The sequence below is a fragment of the Eschrichtius robustus genome, chromosome 8 (genome assembly GCF_028021215.1).
Source record: "Eschrichtius robustus isolate mEscRob2 chromosome 8, mEscRob2.pri, whole genome shotgun sequence".
NCBI lineage: Eukaryota > Metazoa > Chordata > Mammalia > Artiodactyla > Eschrichtiidae > Eschrichtius > Eschrichtius robustus.
In genome coordinates, this window is record NC_090831.1 from 15043394 (window position 1) to 15071213 (window position 27820).

The 27820-nt window shown below is 39.5% G+C and overlaps 1 gene segment (V, D, J or C); it reads left to right on the forward strand.

Annotated features, from left to right (window-relative positions):
* The first annotated feature begins 389 nt into the window (after positions 1-389).
* Positions 390-27820, forward strand: part of LOC137768396 (T-cell receptor gamma chain C region C10.5-like) — a 34200-nt gene continuing 6769 nt past the window's right edge. The window contains 4 exon segments of the C gene segment in view: positions 390-472; positions 582-895; positions 2188-2192; positions 19043-19098. Of these exon segments, the coding sequence occupies positions 430-472; positions 582-895; positions 2188-2192; positions 19043-19098 (418 nt within the window).

The window sequence follows — 27820 nt, forward strand, 5'->3', positions numbered from 1 at the left end:
AGTTTTCATACCCGAGTCCTGGCTCACCAGCCAGTTACAGAAAGATAGACATAGGGAAAGAACACAGTAGGGATGTCCTCATATTTCTGTAGCAATGTTACTACAGCATGGAATTTCAGGGGGATGAGGTGAGTGGCTATGAGAACTGCTCCACCCCCAGGTATACACGTTCATCTCAGGGTTTTCTTTCCAGATCGTGAGCCGACTTAGCCCACCTGCCCAGCACTCAGGGGCAGGAAAACCCCACGAAACCAGAACTGCTCATATCTGTAGCAGGTCATGAAGAACCCTAGAGAACCACCCGACCTGATCCATCGCTTCTTCTGAGACACGAGATTCAGCCCGGCTCTCCTGCCACTGGCCTGAGACTTCCTGCCAGCAGAGCCCTCATTTTCTTACCTCCTCCCAGGGAGCCAGTCTGGGGACGGGATGGCACTCCTGGAAGCGGTCCTATTCTCCTCCCTCTGGGCTTGTGAGTTGCCTCCGAATCATTTCATTCTACAGGAGAGACTGAAGAAGGTCTTTATTGTTGCCTCTTTACATGTCATTTGTTTATGGGAATTTCTCTTCTTTGCTTGCAGTTGGCCTTGGGCAATTAAAGTGGGAGCAACCTGAAATATCAGTTACTGGAGCAAGAGATAAGAGTGCAGTGATATCTTGCAAGGTGTCCTCTGCAGACTTTAGCCAAGAATACATCCACTGGTACCGGCATAAACCAGATCAGAGTATAGAACATCTAGCATCCCTCGTAACAGGCCCTGCTCTAAATCACTTAGGAGGGAAGAAAAACAAGATTGAGGCCAGAAAAGACGTCCCCACTTCCACTTCTACCTTGAAAATAAGTTTCTTAGAGAAAGAAGATGAGGCCACGTACTACTGTGCCAGCTGGTTTAAGGTCCACAGTGTTAGAGTTTCTTGGGTAACACACACAAGAACCATCTCCAGCTCTGTGCCTACCCACATCCTCAATACCAGCAGCTATTGAGGCTGCACAGCTGAGAGCCCCGCCTAAGTCTCCCATTACAGAGAGCGAGTCCCATGTGATTTTTTTTCTTACTATCCAGAGATTACTTGGAAGTTACGTGGCTCATCCTCAAAGAGGAAATCACCCATTGCCAGAAAACAGGCTGGTGATATTACATCTTATATCAACATCACAACACTGTTGCAACGTAATTCTCACTTTTTCCACTTCAATACTAATAATTTGAGGCTTAGCGAGATAAAATGACTTTTTCAACCTCCAAATCCCATGCTACTTCAACTCTCTCAGGCCATCCTGAATAAGTTCAGAGTCTGGTTACTCCCTACGTCTTTGGGGTGAATGTGGGGTGGGGCTCTTGCCCTCCCTTGCAGGAAGGGGGTTACTGTTGACTCCTCACTCAGGGTTTGTGTGACAGCCCGACCAGCGCAATTCCGTTTGCACAGGCCTCTGACCCTCAGGGGCGTTAGGTGATCACACAACAAGGTGGATACTCCTGTCAGGATCCTTTTCCCCGGGATTCTGCTGTGAACCTGCAGAGCATCACAGAGCCCATTTATTCAGGCTGCTACTCTTTCTCAGACACTGTTCTAAATCCTTTAGGTCTAATTTTTCTCATGTTTGGGACAATCCGTTGACATCAGTGCTATCATGATTCACATTTTATAGGTGATGGAAACAGAGGCATGGAGATGTGATTTCCTTTGTGGTGACAGTTACCGAATTGGGGGAAAAAATAGTAGACTTTCTTTAGAAAGCATGCAAACAAGAAGACAATGGACAAAAATCTTTAAAATTTTGGAAGGGAAAACTGACATCTCAGCAAAAATATCCTTCGAAAGTAAAGGAGAATTGAAGAATTCTCAGACAAAACAGAAATCGAGGGAATTCATTGCCAGCCCACCTACTCTAAGAGATGTTAAAAGAAGTTATTCAGGCATCAAAAATATGGTATAGGTCAAAAATTTGAATTTCCATAAAGAAATGTGCACTAGGAGTATAATAAATGAAGGTAAACAGTAATCCCTTAAATCTTAATTTTAATTGCTCTAAAATAGGAGTTGGCAGGCATTTTCTGTGAGGACCAAAGAGCAATGATTTTCAGTTTTGTGGGCTGTGTAGTCTCTGCCCTTCAGCTTTGCCACGGCAGCATGAAGTCACTCTCCTTTTAGACCTTTAGGGACACGGAACTGCTATGACAACAGGGAGGGTATCTGTATTGAGAGGTCACTTTGGGAATTCCCTGGTGGTCCTGTGGTTAGGACTCAGCGCTCTCACTGCCGAGGACCCGGGTTCAATCCCTGGTTGGGGAACAAAGATTCCACAAGCAGCGAGGCGTGGCCAAAAAAAAAAAAAGAAAGAGAGGTCACCTGCCAGGAGCTGTGGCCTTTAGTAAAGGGACACAACTGTCTGTCAATGCAAATCATCCATAAGTGATCTTTAATAGGAAGAGAAAAAAAATTTTTTACTTGAGCTAACCTGAAGACAGCCTAGGAGACACAGATTCAAGGACCACAGTTTTTCTCTCCGTAATTAGGATTGGAGTCGGCAAGATGTAAAGGGTGACTCTGAGCTGGCAGCTACTAGCAGGTACTGTTTCTGAAAGGGCTTGTAGTGTCCTTGATTTGATACACTTCAGAAAATTCAAGTTCTCCGTAGTGCAGGAACGTGTTGGAGACCACATCCACAATGGCACCCGGCTCCATTTGGGATGCCCCAAACAGTTTTGTTTCTGTCAGAACAAAGGACAGACATTGAACGTGACAAGGGCACACTTCATCAAGGTTTCAAAGAGACAGATTAGTATGTACATGGCGACTCAGCTTGACCTTGGTGTCTGGAAAGGAAATCTCATCTTCAAAGGAGTACTAGCATTGACCTCATAGGAAGGGAAGGGCATTCATTTGTATCTTCAAAGTGGACATTCTAAATAATCTGGTAATGCATTCTTTTTTTTTTTCTTGAATGGTTAAAGCGAATGTGCAATATATGTTTGACAGGCCATAAGACAGGCTGTTCTAGTTAGCACAAAGTTCAAGCCAAATGAGGTATAAGCAAGAATGACTTCCCCATACCTCAATATGTGAACATGTCTTCCATCAATGCCTACCTATCTTAGTTTGGGTTCCCCAGAATATATGACTTGGGATATGAGTATATAAGTAGTTTATTTGGGAGGGGCAGGCAAACAAGCAGAGCAGTAAGGAAAGGAAACATGAAAGGCAAGGCAGATGATAAAGTGTATTTCGGTAACCAGTTACTAGGTGACTGCAGAGAGCATAACAGGGGTTCAAAACTGAGTGATGAATTGTGTAATGGATTTCCCGTTCTGCTCTCCTGTTTTGTGGACTGGCCATGTAAAAAGAATAGAATCTGTGGGACCCTAAGCGATCTGATAGTCAACGTGGCGGTGAACCAGGGAATCTTGCTAAGAGTCAGAACACTGCAAGGAAGTACTTACAGAGTAGAAAAATGTTCATGGTAGCATATTAAGTAATAAAGACAGAGCACAACCTAAATATACGATATCACTATATCTATGTGAAACAGTTTTTTTAAATGAACAGAAATTAATCTGTAAGTGAATGTACCAACTGTTACCAAGTAACTGCCTCTGAGCAATGGGACAAAAAGCGATTGCCTTCTCTTCTGTTTGTATTTCTTTATGATCCATACTGAGGATGCACTCATTATATATTAGGAAATAACAATGGCTTTTGTTTTTAAGGTATATTAAGGCACTACAAGGACACAGCATCTCTAAGGATCCCATTTAATGGTCACATTCAAAAATAAGAGAATCTGAAATGTCTTCTTTAGCTGGGTTATCTAAAGTATAGAGCACCATCATACACAAGAAAGCTGTCCCTTTAGCCTACATCTGAGATTGCCTGATGCAGTGTAGTCACCGTCAAAGATGTCAGATTAGAAGTTTCCCATGAGGCTTGTCAAGTGTGGACTTAGGCCTCTTTCTCCCTCCTTCTCCCTCTCCCTCCCTCTGTTAAGACCAATAAAGGACTTTAGTCCTTTAACAAGAAAATGGGTTCTTAACACTAACATCACTGGTTGGTGAAAATCACACAGTAATGAGAGGAATCTGCTGATGAATTAGCAGACCTATTTCCGAAGGATGTTTTGAGCATTACCACGAGCCCCTTTCTCTGCAGTCTATGGGTCTTAGCTGTGTGTTCCGAGCACCACTTCCTCTTAGTAAATCAGTCCTCCGGTTTGCTCTGCAACCTTCCCACTATTCAATTACCTCTCCCGACTGGAGCTGGCAGCATGCTGCTCCTGCCCCAGGTCTTGGTGGTGGCCTCCCTCGGGACGTGTGAGTGGCTTTACCCAAGGGAGGGGATAGATCATGGACAGTCCCATCACCCCTTTCAGGTGGACACTTGTCCCGTGGTCATTCAAGCTAAGCTGACAAATTCCATCATCACCTTGAATTCTTTGGGAAGAAAATGTAAACATCAGTCCCCAGGCTTTTCATGAGGAGAGAACACATGTAGACTATGTTAATGAACATCAAAACTTCGCTAATTTTTCCTCTTGTTTTTCTTTCAGACACAAGTGGAGATATTCAAATAACACAACGCATAACATCCATTACCAAGACAAAAGGAAATACGGCATCTCTTGAATGCCAGATAAAAACGGATATGTTAAAGAAGAGTGTATACATCCACTGGTACCGACAGAAGCCAGAGCAACCTCTAAACCAAATTCTGTATATTTCCTCCAATGAAAACTTTGTTCACGAACAAGGGATTAGTGAGGAAAGATACGAAGCAAGGAAATGGCCAAGTAATTCACTGCTGAGCCTCAGGATACACGGAGCAACCGAGGAGGATGCGGCACTGTACTACTGCGCCTGCTGGGATACACGGTGCGCAAGGGCGCCGCTGTCATTGAACAAAAACCCTCCCCCTCCATCACACCTGTGCAAACACACACCCCTCCTCCTTTCTGCCTCCCATAAAGGACTTTTCTCCTGCCCATGTGTCCTGAGCAGTGTCTGAGCAAGTAGCCCAAGGACCTGATCCGTGAGGCTTCTTTCAGCTAGGTCACTTTATCCTCCATCCTCACCTCTGGGGTCTTGGTACAGTTTGTAAGTGCCCCAAATTGTCTCTGCTTCACCATCTATGGGAGCCTCCTGGGAAGGAAGCCATAATCCAGTGCTGAACATGATGTGTTGGCTTGGAAAGAAGAACGAATGAATGAATGAATGAATGAGTGATGGAAGATACAAGTCCTTTTTAGTGACATGGGACTGGGTTTCTAACTCCTGCTTACCCACTCACTGACAGGGTGATATAAGAGAGTTACTGAATTGTTTATTTCTGTTTTCCCAATTTTCTTTTCTTTTATTTATTTTTTTAAAAATTTCCCTTGAGGTATAGTTGATTTACAGTGTTTTGTTAGTTTCAGGTGTACAGCAAGTGAATCAGTTATATACACACACTCTTTTTTAGATTCTTTTCCATATAAATCATTATAGAGTATTGAGTAGAGTTCCCTGTGCCATACAGTAGGTTCTTGTTTATCTATTTTATACATAGTAGTGTGTATATGTCAGTCCCAATCTCCCAATTTATCCCTTCCCTGCACCACACCCCCGCTTATGCTCCGGTAACCATAAGTTTGTTTTCTACATCTGTGACTCTACTTCTGTTTTGTAACTAAGTTCATTTATACCTTTTTTTTAGATTCCACATATAAGCGATATCATATGATATTTGTCTTTCAGTGTCTGACTTACTTCACTCAGTATGACAATCTCTAGGTCCATGTTTTCCCAATTTTAAGCGGGCACGGTGCTAACAACTGCATAGGTTGCTGAAGACTGAATGAGGTTCACATATGAACGTTTCAGCACGGTGTTCAACAAATCACAGTGTCCTTTCCAGCTATGACTAAACCATTTCACTGAGCCATCACAGCTAAAATAGGAGCTGAGGACCCTTTAAAACTCACATCTTACACTGTCCTCCAAACCACAGGAAAGCATAGCTTTAATGCTGACAAACTAAGAATGGTGAATAGGAAAAATTACAGGGTAACGAACCAAGGGGATTTTGTTTCCTTCAACACTTTTCTTCATTCACAGCAAAATGAAGAAATGTCATATAATAACATCGTAGTATCCTAAGCAATAACTACAGTAATTGTTAGTATTTACCCAACTTTGTGAGCTTTCTGCAAACTAATGATCTATATAATATACAACCTTCTATATAAGGTTGTGGGATCATTATTGATGTATTACTATCTACAGTAATGATAATATCCTTCTAATTCTCATGAGAGCCATACAAAAAATCTATAACTCACAGAGTGAAAACGAGCCCAAGGATAAGTGTGTTTGAAGCAACACGTAAAGGAAAAGTAGGAGACCATTTCTCCCAAGGTGATGTTAACATCAAATGAGTATAACATAAATGTTTTTTGATGAGCTTGTCGGGAGTCTGAAAGCTCCTTTATACCAGGAAGATGATCAAAATCACACTGCGACACATCTTACTGTGAAAGACTTTCATTGGCTCTAAAGCAAACCTTCCTCCCGTATTCTTGCCTCCACAGAACCAGGGCTGCCACTGCGTCCTCTGTCCTGTCCTGATTCACACCCCATTCTTACTAATCACTGGCCATGCCAACCACGTGGATTTTCCTTGTGTCTTTGGCTTGGGTTTGTAGGTTGACTTTTCTCCTTTCTTGTCTTTTCATTGTTTTTGTGACCAGCATCAGCCTTTTTAAGTGCCTCTGATTGTCCCCCTTGCTTTTCAGATGGAGACACCAACATGAGAATTTCTCAGGATCAACTCTCCTCTCCCCGAAGACTAGACAGAACAGTGAACATAAGTTGCAAACTGTCTGGGGTTCCCCTGGAGAATGCCATTGTGCACTGATATCAAGAGAAAGAAGGGGAGCCCCTGAGGCGAATCATTTATGGCTCAGCTGACAGTTACAATCTGGATGAACCTAATTCCAGCTTGGAGACAGATAAGAAAGAGGATGGAATCATTTACCTGATAATCAATAACGTTGTCAGGTCCGTTGAAGCCACCTACTACTGTGCCTGCTGGGATCTCACAGTGTCACAGAGTCAGAAGGGACCTGGAAGAAAACCTTCTCTATTACTAACTCTCAACCCCCCTTGCACTCAGGCAACCACGACAGACTCTTCAATTCTCTTAATCATGGGTTCATAGTTGTTGGAACAGGAAGGGCCTTTAGGACAAATTTAGTCCAATGCCCACACTTCAGATGAGGAAGCTGGGGCCCAGAGATGGCAAGTGGCTTTTTGCAAAGCCAGTTAACCACAGAGGTAGGACACACCTGCGTTTCAGATTCTCAGTCCAGTGCCTTTTCTTGCCTCTCTTGTGGTTAGCATTGAACTCCTTTTAGTGCAGTTGCATTTCTCTCAAAGGGAGCTGTGACAAGAATGGCTTGTCTTCATAAGTGATGTCCCCAGAACCCAATTAAGTCTGATTTGTAGGTAAATTGTGTGACTGACACACTGTTAAGAAGGGATAAAGGTCAGCAGGGGATGGACTCCCAGCTCTGTCTACCTCCCTGTTGTTTTCCTATGGCTACCCTATTATCCTATTACCAGTCCCCCTTCATTTCTGTAGCTTCCTATCTGTTCTGAAATCCTCAATGATTGGAATAATTTTCCTGGCATACACATCAAACATGGGGATTGCTTTCTTCACGAATACGTTTGTAAATTCTTTGCCACTTACCAAAGGACCTGCCCAACCAAGCCCTAAATTTCCTGCTCTTCAGTCTGAAACCTGGGACCAATCCTAACTGGATGGTCGTGCACTTGGTCCCAAGTTTGGTAGCCCTGATCTGCTTTTTGCAGTTCTTACCAGCCAGACTTGAAAATAACATGAAGAACAGCAATAACAGCAAAATCTATACCCTTACAATACAGCTAAATACCTCTCTTCTTGGATTTCTAATAAGTAGCCAGAATAAAATTATTGATTCCAATTCCATTCCTTCACCCCAATCTGCACAATTTGCATTATTTTCCCCCCAAACTTTCCTATCTCAGTAAACAGCAAAGGTCTGTGTGTCATTTAACACCATACAAGAATACTTGGTAAAAACAGATGGTGTTTTCTCGACCTTCCACATCTTTGGCTTTCTTTGGTATTCAGAAAAAAGAAATGAGGAAACCTGACAGTTCTTTAGGTATTTCCCGTCATATGAGATCTGAAAGGAGGAGACAGGAGACCCTGGGAACTGTGGATTCATCTGGTAGAAAGGAAACCACAAACCAGGCCAGAGCCTATGGTGTGCTGTCTGAGAACAGAATTGGCTGTCAAGACAAAGCCCAAAACCAAAACTCTCAGCTCTGAGGCAGAGAACTCCCACTCCTCTCTCTCTCTGACTTGGTGCAAGTGTAGAAACTCTTATTTTCCAGCTGACACGTGCAGGGTAATCAGCAAGCCCAGCACAGAAATAATCACATAATCCTAACAATAATTATAATATGAGGTTCATAACTTCTGATGATCTGCCAAGTTTGGTTGAATTTGGTCAACTATGAAGTCATCATCACACCTGAAAAAGCAATGCAAAATTTCAAGGAATCCTTTTGAAACTTGTGCTTTACTTCACATGACTTGCTTGTTATTTCTGTATTCATTCCTCATACTGAAGAATTTAAGTTGCCTTTGTTGGTCACCTTAGAATGTGGCGAGTGAGGGGTGTGTGTGTTTGCATGTGTCACATAAAGCAGGGTTAAGAGCAAAATGATTTTTGTACACAACACTAGGATTTTTCCATTCTTTCCAAGAAAATGAATTCTCTGTTCCTGAAATTTTGCATCATCTTTTCTAGATACGTTATCTCACGTGCACTTTACAAAAGTCCTGAGCAACAGATATTATCGCCTCCCTTTTAAAGATGAGGAAACCGACACTCTGAGACGTGCCCAAGGACACATCACCAGGAGCAGAGGAGCTAGAATTGGAACCTGATCTTTCTGGTTTTAAAACGTCTTTTTCTTCACTTTCAACCTCCTTAATGGTAATTTGTTTTCTCCCATTTGAATTCTTTAGAAGCTCTGATAAACCTGTTAATATTTATTGCACCTGCCCTTCCGTCCATCCCCACTGTCACTGCAATAAGCTGGGTCCTCAGACGCCTCTCAGTGGCTCACGGCGACTGTCTCTGAAACATGTCTGCTTCACCGGCGTTGCTCCCCTGACCAACCCACCTTCCTGCTCTTACATTACCTTCTGATCATGTCACTAAAACCTTCAGTAAGTCACTACCATTTATTCTTTTCAAAAAATATTTATTTGAAAATACTGGAAAAAAGTAAACATTCTCCAACTTTCTCCTTCTGAAACATTAAGTATTAAGTAAAGGTGCCTCCTAATCCTCTTCCCTTTCCAAGCTCCCCTACACAACAGACCCAATTAGTCCCCTACTTCTTTCCAGCTCACATCTCTAGATTCTTTTTCACTTAGATATTTATCTACTTGAAACCCAATATATATGGTATGAGGTAGAGAGCTATTTTTGCTTTTTCCAACAGGGTAATCAATAGTCCAAAGCTTGTTTTAAAATAATCTATTATTTCCCTATTATTAAAAAATACCAGATCACTGGGACTTCCCTGGTGGCGCAGGGGTTGGGAATCTGCCTGCCAATGCAGGGGACACGGGTTCAGGCCCTGGTCCGGGAAGATCCCACATGCCGTGGAGCAACTAAGCCCATGCACCACAACTACTGAGCCTGTGCTCTAGAGCCCCCGAGCCACAACTACTGAAGCCCATGCGCCTAGAGTCCATGCTCCGCAACAAGAGAAGCCACCGCAATGAGAAGCTCGCGCACCGCAACGAAGAGTAGCCCCTGCTCGCCACAATCAGAGAAAAGCCTGTGGGCAACAACGAAGACCCAACGCAGCCAACAACAATAAATAAAATAAAATAAAATAAATAAATAAAAAATACCAGATCACATTTTAATATCAGCATACACTTGGATCATCTTCTGGAGGATTTCTGTGTTATATAAGTTTCACTATTCTTACACCTTTATCCTACTATGTCAGTAGCTTTGTAATAAGTGATAAAACCTACTATGCTAAATGTCTCTTCACCATTGTTTTTAAAAATATTTTTCAATTATCTCATATTTATTCTTCTCATTAGAATTTAAAATCAACTTACCTAGTCGACCCCTACATTTTACAACAAAGAACAAAAAATAAAATGTTATCATAATTCTGGTTGGAATTGAGGTCAATTTATATACATGCTTTTAGGAAAGGTTAGTATCTTTATGATCTTGAGTTTTTCCTTTACAAATATGGTATATATGTGTTTATCAGGTTTTATTTTATGCCCTTTAGTAAAATATTATACTCTTCATATAGTTTTTGTAATTTAATAAAGGATTTTGTAACTCTTTACTTACTCTTTTGTATTTTACTACCTTCATGGATCTTGAAATATAGACAACTCCTAAAATACCTTATAACTCTGCTCATTTTCTTGGAATAAGGTAAAACAGAGGAAAAGCTATCAGAAAGGAACTGGAGAGGGGGGGCAAGATGGCGGAAGAGTAAGACGCGGAGATCACCTGCCTCCCCACAGATACATTAGAAATACATCTACACGGGGAACTGCTCCTACAGAACACCCACTGAACGCTGGCAGAAGACGTCAGACCTCCCAAAAGGCAAGAAAATCCCCACGTACCTGGGTAGGGCAAAAGAAAAAAGAAAAAACAGAGACAAAAGAATAGGGACAGCACCTGCACCAGCGGGAGGGAGCTGTGAAGGAGGAAAGGTGTCCACACACTAGGAGCCCCTTCACGGGCGGAGACTGCGGGTGGCAGAGGGGGGAAGCTTCGGAGCCACGGAGGAGAGCGCAGCCACAGGGGTGCGGAGGGCAAAGCGGAGAGACTCCCGCACGGAGGCTCGGCGCCGAGCAGCACTCACCAGCCCGAGAGGCTTGTCTGCTCACCCGCCGGGGTGGGCGGGGCTGGGAGCTGAGGCTCGGGCTGCGGTTGGATGCAGGGAGAGGACTGGGGTTGGCGGCGTGAACACAGCCTGAAGGGGTTAATGCGCCACAGCTGGCCGGGAGGGAGTCCGGGAAAAAGTCTGCAGTTGCGGAAGAGGCAAGAGACTTTTTCTTACCTCTTTGTTTCCTGGTGCGCAAGGAGAGGGGATTCAGAGCACCGCTTAAAGGAGCTCCAGAGACGGGCGCGAGCCGTGGCGATCAGCGCAGACCCCAGAGACAGGCATGAGACACTAAGGCTGCTGCTGCCGCCACCAAGAAGCCTGTGTGCGAGCACAGGTCACTCTCCACACCGCCCCTCCCGGGAGCCGGTGCAGCCCGCCACTGCTGGGGTCCCGTGATCCAGGGACAACTTCCCCGGGAGAACGCACGGTGCGCCTCGGGCTGCTGCAACGTCACGACGCCTCTGACGCCGCAGGCTCGCCCCGCCTCCTCCGTACCGCTCCCTCCCCCCGCCTGAGTGAGCCAGAGCCCCCGAAGCAGCTGCTCCTTTAACCCCGTCCTGTCTGGGCGAAGAACAGACGCCCTCAGGCGACCTACACGCAGAGGCGGGGCCAAATCCAAAGCTGAACCCCGGCAGCTGTGCGAACAAAGAAGAGAAAGGGAAATCCCTCCCAGCAGCCTCAGGAGCAGCGGATTAAAGCTCCACAAACAACCTGATGTGCCTGCATCTGTTGAATACCTGAATAGACAACGAATCATCCCAAATTCAAGAGGTGGACTTTCGGAGCAGGATATATTAATTTTTCCCCTTTTCCTTTTTTTCTGAGTGTATATGTGTATGCTTCTGGGTGAGATTTTGTCTGTATAGCTTTGCTTTCACCATTAGTCCTAGGGTTAGGCCCGTCTGTTTTTTTTGTTTGTTTTTTTTTTTACTTAAAAAAAATATTTTCCTAATAAATGTTTTCTTAATAATTTTTTCCTTATTTTCTATTTTTTAGAAATTAAAAAAATTTTTAATAAGTTTTTTCATATTTTTTATTTAAAAAATTTTTTTTTCTGAATGCATTTTTTTCTTAATAATTTTTTCTTATTTTTTATTATAAAAAATTAATAAATCTATTTTTAAAAATTAAAAAAAATTTTTTTCTGAATGCATTTTTTCTTAATAATTTTTTTCTTATTTTTTTATTATAATAGCTTTATTTTACTTTATTTTATCCTCTTTCTTTCCTTCTTTCTATTTTTTTCTCCCTTTTATTCTGAGCCGTGTGGATGAAAGGCTCTTGGTGCTCCAGCCAGGCATCAGGGCTGTGCCTCTGAGGTGGGAGAGCCAACTTCAGGACACTGGTCCACAAGAGACCTCCCAGCTCCACATAATACCAAACGGCGAAAATCTCTCAGAGATCTCCATCTCAACATCAAGACCCAGCTTCACTCAACGACCAGCAAGCTACAGTGCTGGACACCCTATGCCAAACAACTAGCAAGACAGGAACACAGCCCCATCGATTAGCCGAGAGGCTGCCTAAAATCATAATAAGGCCACAGACACCCCAAAACACACCACCAGACGTGGACGTGCCCACCAGAAAGACAAGATCCAACCTCATCCGCCAGAACACAGGCACTAGTCCGCTCCACCAGGAAGCCTACACAACCCACTGAACCAACCTTAGCCACTGGGGACAGATACCAAAAACAACGGGAACTACGAACCTGCAGCCTGTGAAAAGGAGACCCCAAACACAGTAAGATAAGCAAAATGAGAAGACAAAAAAACACACAGCAGGTGAAGGAGCAGGGTCAAAACCCACCAGACCTAACAAATGAAGAGGAAATAGGCAGTCTACCTGAAAAAGAATTCAGAATAATGATAGTAAAGATGATCCAAAATCTTGGAAATAGAATAGACAAAATGCAAGAAACATTTAACAAGGATGTAGAAGAACTAAAGAGGAACCAAGCAATGATGAAAAACACAATAAATGAAATTAAAAATACTCTAGATGGGATCAATAGCAGAATAACTGAGGCAGAAGAACGGACAAGTGACCTGGAAGATAAAATAGTGGAAATAACTACTGCAGAGCAGAATAAAGAAAAAAGAATGAAAAGAACTGAGGACAGTCTCAGAGACCTCTGGGACAACATTAAATGCACCAACATTCGAATTATAGGGGTCCCAGAAGAAGAAGAGAAAAAGAAAGGGACTGAGAAAATATTTGAAGAGATTATAGTTGAAAACTTCCCTAATATGGGAAAGGAAATAGTTAATCAAGTCCTGGAAGCACAGAGAGTCCCATACAGGATAAATCCAAGGAGAAACACGCCAAGACACATATTAATCAAACTATCAAAAATTAAATATAAAGAAAACATATTAAAAGCAGCAAGGGAAAAACAACAAAGAACACACAAGGGAATCCCCATAAGGTTAACAGCTGATCTTTCAGCAGAAACGCTGCAAGCCAGAAGGGAGTGGCAGGATATACTTAAAGTGATGAAGGAGAAAAACCTACAACCAAGGTTACTCTACCCAGCAAGGATCTCATTCAGATGTGATGGAGAAATTAAAACCTTTACAGACAAGCAAAAGCTGAGAGAGTTCAGCAGCACCAAACCAGCTTTACAACAAACGCTAAAGGAACTTCTCTAGGCAAGAAACACAAGAGAAGGAAAACACCTACAATAACAAACCCAAAATATTTAAGAAAATGGGAATAGGAACATACATATCGATAATTACCTTGAATGTAAATGGATTAAATGCTCCCACCAAAAGACATAGACTGGCTGAATGGATACAAAAACAAGACCCATATATATGCTGTCTACAAGAGACCTACTTCAGACCTAGAGACACATACAGACTGAAAGTGAGGGGATGGAAAAAGATATTCCATGCAAATGGAAATCAAAGGAAAGCTGGAGTAGCAATTCTCATATCAGACAAAATAGACTTTAAAATAAAGACTATTACAAGAGACAAAGAAGGACACTATATAATGATCAAGGGATCGATCCAAGAGGAAGGTATAACAATTGTAAATATTTATGCACCCAACATAGGAGCACCTCAATACATAAGGCAAATACTAACAGCCATAAAAGGGGAAATCGACAGTAACACAATCATAGTAGGGGACTTTAACACCCCACTTTCACCAATGGACAGATCATCCAAAATGAAAATAAATAAGGAAACACAAGCTTTAAATGATACATTAAACAAGATGGACTTAATGGATATTTATAGGACATTCCACCCCAAAACAACAGAATACACATTTTTCTCAAGTGCTCATGGAACATTCTCCAGGATAGATCATATCTTGGGTCACAAATCAAGCCTTGGTAAATTTAAGAAAATTGAAATCGTATCAAGTATCTTTTCCGACCACAACGCTATGAGACTAGATATCAATTACAGGAAAAGATCTGTAAAAACTACAAACACATGGAGGCTACACAATACACTACTTAATAACGAAGTGATCACTGAAGAAATCAAAGGGGAAATCAAAAAATACCTAGAAACAAATGACAATGGAGACACGACGACCCAAAACCTATGGGATGCAGCAAAAGCAGTTCTAAGAGGGAAGTTTATAGCAATACAAGCCTACATCAAGAAACAGGAAACATCTCGAATAAACAACCTAACCTTGCACCTAAAGCAATTAGAGAAAGAAGAGCAAAAAAACCCCAAAGCCAGCAGAAGGAAAGAAATCATAAAAATCAGATCAGAAATAAATGAAAAAGAAATGAAGGAAACAATAGCAAAAATCAATGAAACTAAAAGCTAGTTCTTCGAGAAGATAAACAAAATTGATAAACCATTAGCCAGACTCATCAAGAGAAAAAGGGAGAAGACTCAGATCAATAGAATTAGAAATGAAAAAGGAGAAGTAACCACTGACACTGCAGAAATACAAACGATCATGAGAGATTGCTACAAGCAACTCTATGCCAATAAAATGGACAACCTGGAAGAAATGGACAGATTCTTAGAAATGCACAACCTACCGAGACTGAACCAGGAAGAAATAGAAAATATGAACAGACCAATCACAAGCACTGAAATTGAAACTGTGATTAAAAATCTTCCAACAAACAAAAGCCCAGGACCAGATGGCTTCACAGGCGAATTCTATCAAACATTTAGAGAAGAGCTAACACCTATCCTTCTCAAACTCTTCCAAAATATTGCAGAGGGAGGAACACTCCCCAACTCATTCTACGAGGCCACCATCACCCTGATACCAAAACCAGACAAAGATGTCACAAAGAAAGAAAACTACAGGCCAATATCACTGATGAACATAGATGCAAAAATCCTCAACAAAATACTAGCAAACAGAATCCAACAGCACATTAAAAGGATTATACACCATGATCAAGTGGGGTTTATTCCAGGAATGCAAGGATTCTTCAATATACGCAAATCAATCAACGTGATACATCATATTAACAAATTGAAGGAGAAAAACCATATGATCACCTCAATAGATGCAGAGAAAGCTTTCGACAAAATTCAACACCCATTTATGAAAAAAGCCCTGCAGAAAGTAGGCATAGAGGGAACTTTCCTCAACATAATAAAGGCCATATATGACAAACCCACAGCCAACATTGTCCTCAATGGTGAAAAACTGAAACCATTTCCACTAAGATCAGGATCAAGACAAGGTTGCCCACTCTCACCACTATTATTCAACATAGTTTTGGAAGTGTTAGCCACAGCAATCAGAGAAGACAAAGAAATAAAAGGAATCCAAATCGGAAAAGAAGAAGTAAAGCTGTCACTCTTTGCAGATGACATGATACTATACATAGAGAATCCTAAAACTGCCACCAGAAAACTCCTAGAGCTAATCAATGAATTTGGTAAAGTAGCAGGATACAAAATTAATGCACAGAAATCTCTTGCATTCCTATATACTAATGATGAAAAATCTGAAAGTGAAATTAAGAAAACACTCCCGTTTACCATTACAACAAAAAGAATAAAATATCTAGGAATAAACCTACCTAAGGAGACAAAAGACCTGTATGCAGAAAATTATAAGACACTGATGAAAGAAATTAAAGATGATACAAATAGATGGAGAGATATACCATGTTCCTGGATTGGAAGAATCAACATTGTGAAAATGACTCTACTACCCAAAGCAATCTACAGATTCAATGCAATCCCTATCAAACTGCCACTGGCATTTTTCACAGAACTAGAACAAAAAATTTCACAATTTGTATGGAGACACAAAAGACCCCGAATAGCCAAAGCAATCTTGAGAACGAAAAATGGAGCTGGAGGAATCAGGCTCCCTGACTTCAGACTGTATTACAAAGCTACAGTAATCAAGACAGTTTGGTACTGGCACAAAAACAGAAATATAGATCAATGGAACAGGATAGAAAGCCCAGAGATAAACCCACGCACATATGGTCACCTTATCTTTGATAAAGGAGGCAAGCATATACAGTGGAGAAAAGACAGCCTCTTCAATAAGTGGTGCTGGGAAAATTGGACAGGTACATGTAAAAGTATGAAATTAGAACACTCCCTGACACCATACACAAAAATAAGCTCAAAATGGATTAAAGACCTAAGTGTAAAGCCAGACACTATCAAACTCTTAGAGGAAAACATAGGCAGAACACTCTATGACATAAATCACAGCAAGATCCTTTTTGACCCAGCTCCTAGAGAAATGGAAATAAAAACACAAATAAACAAATGGGACCTAATGAAACTTAAAAGCTTTTGCACAGCAAAGGAAACCATAAACAAGACCAAAAGACAACCCTCAGAATGGGAGAAAATATTTGCAAATGAAGCAACTGACAAAGTATTAATCTCCAAGATTTACAAGCAGCTCATGCAGCTCAATAACAAAAAAAAAACAACCCAATCCAAAAATGGGCAGAAGACCTAAATAGACATTTCTCCAAAGAAGATATACAGATGGCCAACAGACACATGAAAGAATGCTCAACATCATTAATCATTAGAGAAATGCAAATCAAAACTACAATGAGGTATCATCTCACACCGGTCAGAATGGCCATCATCAAAAAATCTAGAAACAATAAATGCTGGAGAGGGTGTGGAGAAAAGGGAACACTCTTGCACTGTTGGTGGGAATGTAAATTGATACAGCCACTATGGAGAACAGTATAGAGGTTCCTTAAAAAACTAAAAATAGAACTACCATACGACCCAGCAATCCCACTACTGGGCATATACCCTGAGAAAACCATAATTCAAAAAGAGTCATGTACCAAAATGTTCATTGCAGCTCTATTTACAATAGCCAGGACATGGAAGCAACCTAAGTGTCCATCATCGGATGAATGGATAAAGAAGATGTGGCACATATATACAATGGAATATTACTCAGCCATCAAAAGAAATGAAATGGAGGTATTTGTAATGAGGTGGATGAGTTAGAGTCTGTCATACAGAGTGAAGTAAGTCAGAAAGAGAAAAACAAATACAGTATGCTAACACATATATATGGAATCTAAGGAAAAAAAAAAAAAAAGGTCATGAAGAACCTAATGGCAAGATGGGAATAAAGACACAGACCTACTAGAGAATGGACTTGAGGATATGGGGAGGGGGAGGGGTGAGATGTGACAGGGTGAGAGAGTGTCATGGACATATATACACTACCAAATGTAAAATAGATAGCTAGTGGGAAGCAGCCGCATAGCACAGGGAGATCGGCTCAGTGCTTTGTGACCACCTAGAGGGGTGGGATAGGGAGGGTGGGAGGGAGGGAGATGCAAGAGGGAAGAGATATGGGAACATATGTATATGTATAACTGATTCACTTTGTTATAAAGCAGAAACTAACACACCATTGTAAAGCAATTATACTTCAATAAAGATGTTAAAAAAATAAAAAATAAATAAAAAATAAAAAAAAAAGGAAAGGAATTGAGTGGGCATCATTTATGTCTACAATAGGTGCAAAGGGTATTTGACAGCTCCAAGTAATAATACCTTTGAATTTTCAGTTAAAAAAACCTTTCTAAACATGATTTTCATCCAGGTCTTCCCCCATTGTGTTGGGGGTTCTGAGCTGCTGTGAATGAACAGTTGCCCACCGTGGCCTCCTCTTACTTTTGTTCTCAGGGCAGAGGCAATGATTGCTCACGGGACTTAGGCCGGAACCAGGTGGATCTGGAGTGGACATGGGGATACTCAGGGCCTGTCCTGTCTGGGTCCTGGCAGATGGGCAGCTCATCTGTATTCAGAGGAGCACTCAGCTGCTTCTGGCAATTTCTTTTCCCCTGATCCATGTTGAGTGATATAACATTACAGAACGGCATCCCAAGACGGCATCTTTCAACTTATCAGAGAACTAGACTTGGTTTTTAAGGTTTAGTTTAAATAAGGAATCTATTATTTCAAAGAGACAGAATGCTACAAATTTCTTCTTTCATCCCACGAAAAATAATAAGTCATCACAGGACTCATTTTCTCATTTGACACTGCCTTTTTAAAAATCATGTGGCCCAATGGTAAAAGCGGTTTAGGAGAAAAGAAGAACTTTGTTCACATTGCTCAGTATATTTGTGTTGGCATATTTGCATTTTCAGTTACTGAAGCGTTTCCTCCTTTCAGAAATACATTCCCTAATCACTAATGGAGCAGCCCTGGTGTTTGTGAGAACAAAAGAGACTTTCTTTGATGCAAACTCAGCAGTTTCAACACAACCAAACACCTGGAAATAAAAAAAGCCTTAATTCTCTGAATACTTTTCCTGGTAATTTAGAAAAGCAGTTGGTTGACCAGTTGGTGCTGAACTCTTCTTTTCCTGCTTTTATCCTTTTCATTTTCTATCAGTGCTTTTTAAAGTTTATGACTCGGAGGAAAACAGACATTTGGGTCAATTGATTTGAGGAAAATCTACAAAATATCAGATGCCATGAAACCTACATTCAGGAACGTTCGAAAGGACCGGAAGATCAAATTGACTCTACAAAGTTTTTTAACTGCTGGTCATGTCATGAAGCTAGGAGAAGGCTGAAACTTTTGTAGGCGCTCTAACCATTGTGATAGGTCAGGTTGGATCAAGATATTTGGAGAAGGAACTAAGCTCATAGTAACTCTCCCTGGTAAGTAACTTTTTTCTATTTTAACTTAATAGTGAAAAATTCATAGTTGTTTTTTAGAAAAAAAAACAAACAATTTAGGATTCCCCCTTATCTGACTGCCACATGCTTGTCCTCAGCATCTGAACAGCAATTTTGCAGCTACTGGTCACTGTATATGGAAACAAAACTCTCTTGTAAATGGCTTATTCTTTTCCCTGCTCGTTAGCAGTTAAAATTCTACCTTTAGAAATTCAACTTTTTATCCAAAAAAGAATAGACTCAGGGTAGAAATTAAAGTATTTTGAGGACCATGTCTGTAATCCGTTGCTGTAAGTTATTGGTTCAAAATGCTTTTCTTATAGATGGGCTTTTTTTAAAATATATTTTTAAAAAATTTTTATTTTTTCTTTGTGTCTTTATTTTTGGCTGTGTTGGGTCTTCGTTGCTGCGCGCGGGCTTTCTCTAGTTGCAGCGAGCAGGGGCTACTCTTCGTTGTGGTGCGCAGGCTACTCATTGTGGTGGCTTCTCTTGTTGCGGAGCACGGGCTCTAGGCACGCAAGCTTCAGTAGTTGTGGCACGTGGGCTCAGTAACTGTGGCACGTGGGCTCAGTAGCTGTGGCACACGGGCTTAGTTGCTCTGTGGTATGTGGGATCTTCCCGGGCCAGGGATCAAATCCGAGTCCCTTACATTGGCAGGCGGATTCTTAACCACTGAGCCACCAGGGAAGCGCTATGGATGGGCTTTTAAATGAGAAACAATATTTACCTCGTCTCTATAGTTTGAGATAAACACATTGCTCCTGTCTCCCAATTACCTGAAAAAATGACATTATTGGTTTTCATCTCATCCTTAACAGCAGTGCAAAAAAATTCTTATAGTAAATGACTATAGAACATCGATAAATCCCACTTCTTGTTACTCTAGCTTCTCAGAGATAGGCTGAGATCAGCTGAAATTCATGCAGTTACAACTCTTGTTACATTGCCTGGATATGGACCAGTTTCAGGGGATTTGTGAGCTCAGTGAGCCATCTCAGCTCCAAAGTCCATGAAAAGAGTCTGCATGGTTGTATATTCTCATTTGCTCCTTCTCTCAGCAAACATTTATTGAGGACACTTTCTGTGCTGGATGCTGGAGATAAAAGGGTGAACAAGACACAGATAGGACAGGTCCCAACGCTCAAACAGCTTCCAGTCTAGTGGAAAAGCCTTCTAGATTCTGGCTTGATTGGGCCCCATATTCTTCGGCCCATGGCTGCCAGAGAGGTGGGAGGTCTTGCACTGATGGGCTTGTTTCCTTTCTTAATTGATGTAATAGCTATAAAATCCATATACTTAGTTTACTGGAAGATTTTGATGAAATGGCCACAACCATCCCACTAAAGAGAATAGTAATATCACCTACTATTTACTGAGGACCAGACACCAAGATAATTAGTTTCAATGCCTTATCTCCTTCCTCAACAGGAATCCTCTTCTTCCCATTTCATAGATAAGGAAACTGAGGTTTAGAGAAGTTCAGTTACTTGCCTACAGGCACATGACTAGTTACTGTGGCAAAATTTGGGATCCAATAGCGACTTGTCGATTCCAAAGTGCGGGGTCTGGACCATCATGTGATATTAAACGTCATGTTTTTATATTCTGAATATTTAATCTTTTGTATTCTGCCCTTTTAAAAGGATTTTGTAATTGACTACCTAATTAGTAATAGTTCATAATTTGTATTAATACTCATGTGTGAAAATAATGCTCCCGCTTCTAATCATGGCACCGAAATGACCTTGCTCCTCCCGGAAAAGATCATGTAAGTCATACTGAATATCCAATTATTAAATACTCAAAATATGATGCTTAGAGTATTTTTATAGAATGGCAATTCATTTTGACACCATTTCACTCAATTTTCCTTCTGTACTGGCATCAAATTTGCTAAAAATATTGAATCTGGTAAAAGAATTATAGCATTTATACTAAATTGCATAACTTAGAGCTGCTTTTCCAGACATGGTGGGAGCGAAAAATACCAAATACACACTATTATATTTAAAATAGATAACCAACAAGGACCTACTCTGCTCAATATTCTGTAACAACCTAAATGGGAAAAGAATTTGAAAAAGAATAGATACATGTATATGTATAACTGAATCACTTTGCTGTACACCTGAAACTAACACAACATTGTTAATCAATTATACTCCAATATTAAATAAAAATTTTAAAAAATAGTGCAGAAAAGGTGATACCAAATGCTTGAGAAATACCAAACTGAATAGGATTCTCTGATAAGCAGCGGAGAATTTTATTTCAATGGCCTTGAAACCATAAGGTCATTTTCAGGTAGAAAGGAGCAGTCTTCCAGCAATGAATAGCTTAAGAGGTCATCATTAAAAATTCACACCCTGCAGCAACTCATCTGGTCTACTAAATGAGGATTGGATTCTGGAAAGAAGTTACTTTAGAATTAACCCAGATACCTACCTCTCAATACATATATATCACAAAATACCTATAAAAAGTAATGAATATACATTTATTAAATAATCAAATACATTATTCCTAGTTCAATTTTGGAAATTAAAGAAACATTAACTAAGCATGAACTGATTTTATACATGACAACCCTTTAAGGGAGGATATCTAGAAGATTTAGGCAAAATGGTGAGAAAAGATGGAATCATACTCTCCAGTGTATGTGAGGTGAGATGGAAACAGACATAACCCAAGCTGCCCAATAAGAGCAGGTTCAATTTTTCAATTCTTGACCACGTTCGTACCTAATGCGCTTTTGCTTGAGTTCCATCTTTGTTTATTGTTAGCAGGGCCCATTTTTTATGTATTTATACAAATATTGAAAAAATATGGGCACAATTTTAAAGCAGGGCCAGAGGGAGATTTCTACAAAGGCTTTTTAGATAGTGAGCTAACACATGGCAAGAGCGTCAAAGTGTTTGGTTCTGGAACACAGCTCATTGTTACAGGTAAATATTCTTTAAATTCTGTAGTAAGGTAGGGGAGCGAGGCAAGCAATACAGGCACTGCACGCTGCAGTGCTGGTGTTGGCCCAGAATTCTTGGATTTGATCCCTGTTTGGTCACGAAGCAGGGTGGGGTCTCTGGAGAGGTCGGTGACTCCATCCAGGTCCTTGGAGTCTGCCTGGTTCCTTCTCTGCCTGACCGAGTACAGAGGACATTGACAAGAGTTAGGCAGTTAGACCAAGCGTGAGTCCCTCAGTGGTGGATACATTAGGTTCATTGGGTCTTGGAAAATTTCAAAGACTCTCAGTTGGTTTTTTAATTTGGTTCCAGAAATAACTGATGGAAAAATTGGACAAATATTGTTCAACTTGTCATTTAGTTAGAGAATGATTAGTATCAAGTAGCAAGATATTTAACTTTGCAACCATATTCAAGCATGTCTTAAGGTGGATTTTTTTTTTTTTTCTAAATTCAATCCAGTAAATTTGTTCCCTCCTCATTTGCCTTAAAGGTGAAATTTTGCCTGGATGAGGGGGGAACATCTCTCAAGGATGTTCCTACCCTATGAGATCCATGGAAATGAAAGTTTTTTAAAATTTTCACAAAGTTGGTAAAGCATTGAAAAAAATGAAAGAATTATATATTTTGATCTCTTTAGTGGTTGTGATCATATGAACAAACGAATCTGTAAATTGAAAAGCAACGTTCCGGTCCCCCTTTTTCAACTGACTCTATTCAATGTAAATTATAGCAATCAAATTAAATAAAGGTGACCCAGATATAACTCATAAGTGTCCTGAAAAATCATTTTTAGTAGTGTGTGGTTCAGGGAAAAATATGGACTTTGATTCTGGATCTGTCACTTTCTGTATGATGATCCTTTAGCAAATAAAATTTGATTCACTGGTTAGTGCTTTAAAAAATTGTGCAAATAGTGCATGCCCATTGCGGGAAAAAATTGAAAAATACAAAAATAAAGAAAAATTAAAAAATTTTATAGACACATCACTGTTAACAGTTTTGATATATTTCTACTCACTTATTCCATCTGTGCAACAACCATCTCGAGTAGATGTTGTGAGGATTAAACAAAATTAAAAATGAAAATTACCTACCACAAATGTTGGGACGTGGTCTATGATAAAAAGATCAATTCCTTCTCCAGAATTTAAATTATTACTCATTTACTCATTGGAATTCTTTATGAAATCAGGAGTACAGCTAAATGTATTAATTACCATCTAGTCTTAGGTTATTTTAGAACAAATGGTCGGTACTTAAAAATTCTCTCAGTTTCTATGACCAATTGTTACCTGCTTCTAAAAGTGGTAAAATGTAATAAGCATTATCTCAAATATTATGAGCCTGAATATAAGGTGCTCTCTCATCTTGCAGTAGAAATATCTGGAAGCAAAAAAAGTGTTTTTTTTAAATATTATTTTTTTTTTTGCAACTTGAACATACAAGCTTATAGAGATATAGACAAAAGTCAAATATTCAATTGTAGTATTTAATTTATTTGGATTTCACCTGAAAGTTAAAAATTATGTCAATACAAAACCAGTTGAGAAATATTGCTTTTTGCCCACACATTTCATTAAAAATTTTGTTCAGACCCTAAACAGGCACCTAAAACATCTACCTTAGAACAACTTTCTAAGTCATCTCAGGGTCTGTTTGTTTTGTGATCCCCATACGATGATGCCAGTGGGTATTTCATTCAAAGAAATAATTACCCACTTATAAAATAAAAGGAAGGCATTTGTAAAATTTATTCTATTATTCTATACATGTGCCAGGTAAGCACAGACTGTAGAGACTTCAATCCCAAATAATTTTTACCAGGTAATATTAATACTCCCAAACCAGCTTTAACTGAGTTCCTTTCAGGTTGATATCTTGTCCAGGTAGTACTTTTTGACCAGAGCAGAGTATTAGAAGAGTATCTTTTAATATGAACGGTTGCACAGGCACTGATACATAGGCAGCCCCTTGTTTTGTGAGGGATAATTTTGAGAAAGAAAGCCTCACCTTATGTTCTGGCACCCTCGGTCTGTTTGAATCCTGCATGTTTTGCTTCTATATCACAGAACTAGGATTTGTAAACATATTTTACCATGCCTCATGTCATACTGGAGTTAGATCTTACTAATTATGAACCCCTAGGGCAGAAAAACAAGCAAACTATAATGCACAAACTATTTGTCACTTATTTAAACTGCTTGTTTGCAAAATCTATTTGAGAAGACCTAACAGAGCAAACATATATAGAGGCAGAACATGAAATAAGAATAGAAGATCAAAGGCACTAAGGGAAGCAGAAGGGAAAAGGCCTCTGATAACCTAGCAAGAAGCACAGGGTAAGATTTTATGCTCAAATGTAGGAGAGTTACGTGTCAGTTATATCTCAGTAAAAAGAAGTGAACAAAAAAAGAAAAAAGAAGGTAGGGGAAAATGTAGTAGAATACATAACCCTTTGTTAACTGATAAAATGAAGCACACCAAATTTTCAAATGTGATATGTTCTCCCACCATAAAATTAGAAAAAGACTTCAATGCAGGAGTTTTGAAGGAGGAAAGTGATGTAAAGCATGGACATTGACTTCGATATCCATTCCATAAAATGGAAGAAATGGTCTTTAAGCCAACCCAGTTTATACTCCCAGTGCATTGATGATACGGCACCATAACATTTAATGTCATTCGGATGGTGACCCTCAGCAGATAACGTCAGGCAAGTTTTCGTGATCCAAGGTGACAATAATGGGATTTGAGGACCAGGCATCCTGCCATTTCTCTAGTCATCCTGCCTTGAAGGTCCACTGCCAGGAGTTGCAAGCTGAACTCTGAGCTTGAGCTGGAGAGAAGTCAGATTGAGGCTGCAATTTCTGGTAAAACTTCGAATGCCAATAGATTATGCTGTTGATTGGGGAAAAGCCATTTGTTTTGGACAACACAAGTTAAGTAGTCCCATATACTGATTACATATATTTACATATATTTACATATATTTACATATATTTACATATATTTACATATATTTACATATATTTCCATATATTACATATATTTAACCAATGTTCCCTTTGATTTTCTTAACCATAGATATGCAGGGGATAAGACAAGACAGATTATTGCCTATTAATTGGGTGTGTAAAAGGCACATTTCCTATGATGAAGGCTTTGAAAATTCCAGATATATCAGAGCACAGCAAACCAGGGAATCAGTCTTCCTGCTTGTTTGCCACAGATCCAATTGCAACCCCCAGATACTGAAATTCTAGCGGTGAGGGCATGACTTGGTCCCATGAGATTAAAATGTCATATTGGACCACACAATCATTACAAATTCCTAATAAAATGATAATGATAATAATAATTATTATAATCTCATTTCTGTAGCACTTTTAATCAAATTGCTTTTCAGATCTTGTTTTATTTTGGCCTCACTTCAGCACTGGTAGGGATGTTGAATTGATTTACATTATCATCATTGTTTTCAAATAAATAAAGGCTTTAGTTTACCTGATTAGCTCAGACACAGAACTTGTTAAGCGCAAAAAGAACCAGGAACAGAACCCTGGCCTCTTGAATAGCAGGCTGTTATAGTTCCACTAGGATTTGAAGAAATCAGAGAAGCTAAATTAGTCTAAAGTTTTTGATATGGGTTGAATCACTGTGGAGTTAATACATAAAAATTTTCGGCACGGGGACAAAACTTGTGGTCACAGGTAGGTATCAGAGGAATGCAATTTTTTTCAAGTTTTTGGAGGGAGGGAAGAAAAAATTAGAGTAATAGTTAAGAATCTTTAGAAAAAACAGGGCTGTGATGGTATTTAAATGTAGAAACCTTAGAAGGATTTTTAAACAAATCTGTATGGTAAAGGACAGCACAGATAACACTGTGTATGTGCTGTGATAGGAATTAGCTTTGTGTCCATGTGGACGTATACAAAGTGCTCATACGTATGTAATTATTATGAAAATGTTTGACCCAAGGCTGAAGTTTGTTATTACAGGTAAGTTTTGTGAGTTGACGTATTACTTTTCTGATGGTGAAAGGGTGTTGTCAAGGAGCCTGGGCTTTGGCATCAGGCTGAGCTGGAGCTCCAGGTCCATCACTTACTGCTTATGTGAACTTGGAGATGATTCTCTGGCCTCAGTTTCCTAATCCATAAATGGGATAACAGTATGTATCGAGCATGGGTTGTGTTGGAATTGAATGAGACAGTGTGAATAAAGTACTTTGCACATTGGCTAACTCATCATAGGTGCTGGATAGGTGTACCTACAACTTATCCCAAGAGAATTGTGTCCAGTATAGAGTTATTTGCAACCCATAATATTAAGAGAACAGATATTCTCCAGTGAATACAGTTGTACTTGTAACTGCTCAAATGAAAAGTTATCCTACTGCCCACTCACACAAAAAGATTGAATTTAGACATACTTTTTTCTCTTTAGCGGACTTTTTCCTCACTTAGCAAGCAAAATGAGATTAAAATGTGTCTGTTTTTCATTTCTGTTGTTGTTCTATGTTTGTAAACATAGATTATGAACACTTTAGGTACATAGAACAAGAAAATAAATCTTAATCCTTTATCTCAATTGCTATTATCTCTACACCGATATTTATTGCCTCTAAAATTTATAGCCAATAAGTTTGAGTTTCATACTCATGTTTATAAGGAAAAAAATTAAATTCATACAGAAAATGGTCGAGATGTAAAGTCAATTAAATGTAGTTAGAAATGTCATAAATTTGAAATTCTTATTTAAATATAAATTAGCTGTAATTATTTATTTGATTAAAAATGTGACAAGACAAAATAGAACATGTAAATCAAGATCAACAAAGTACATATACAGTTGGAGAAATTTTTAGTGTCATTATTATAATCAATCAAATATTTTTGCTCTAAAATTGAGATGTATAAAATTAAAATAAGCACACTGTGAACTAACTATATTTACAGTATGAGTAAAAAATCAACATTATTTGCTTACTGATTTAGTATAAAAATCAGGAACTTGGCTACACAGGCAGAAATTCTCAAGAATATTTTTCCTTTTCTGCTCAACGGGGAAATCCAGTTCTTCTTTTCTTAAGAAATTGCCCATTGAATTATTAAACTAAATCCAAACTTGTCAAAAGACAATATCAGTAAAGCATTAGCGTTTCAGTTGAAGATCAAATTGGAAAGAGTTCTAACATCTATAATTTCAATTGTTATATTAACAATAAATGTATAATCAAGAACATTCCAGCATTCAAGTGACATCCTTTGCAAACTGTGATGTTTTTGTACATATCTTGACATTATGTCTGCAAGAAAACTCGGGAACCATAACTTTTAACATTACACTAATTATATATACTCTTTATTCAGCAGGCGTAGACACAGAAATATTTGAGCTTGAAAACAGTTCAGCAGCCCAACAGGGTAGACTCAAATTTGTGGGGAGACAATAAAAGTCAAAATATGGTGCCTTCTTAGTCATGCTTCAACTTCAAATGAAATTCCAAGATAAAATGTGTTCTTGATGAACATTTTCTAAAGTGGAACAAAATTCTGTAAGTGCATTACCTGGTAAGGTAAATATAAAAGCATTTCCAAAAATAATATATTTTAATAGAAATATTGGAAGTATTGCTGTTTTACTTCTAAACTCAAGGCACTGTTTTGGAGGTGCAACTTTAATATTGCCCTCCTCAGAAATCTAGAGTGGTTCAGATGTGACATTGAGAAGTTGTACAAAAT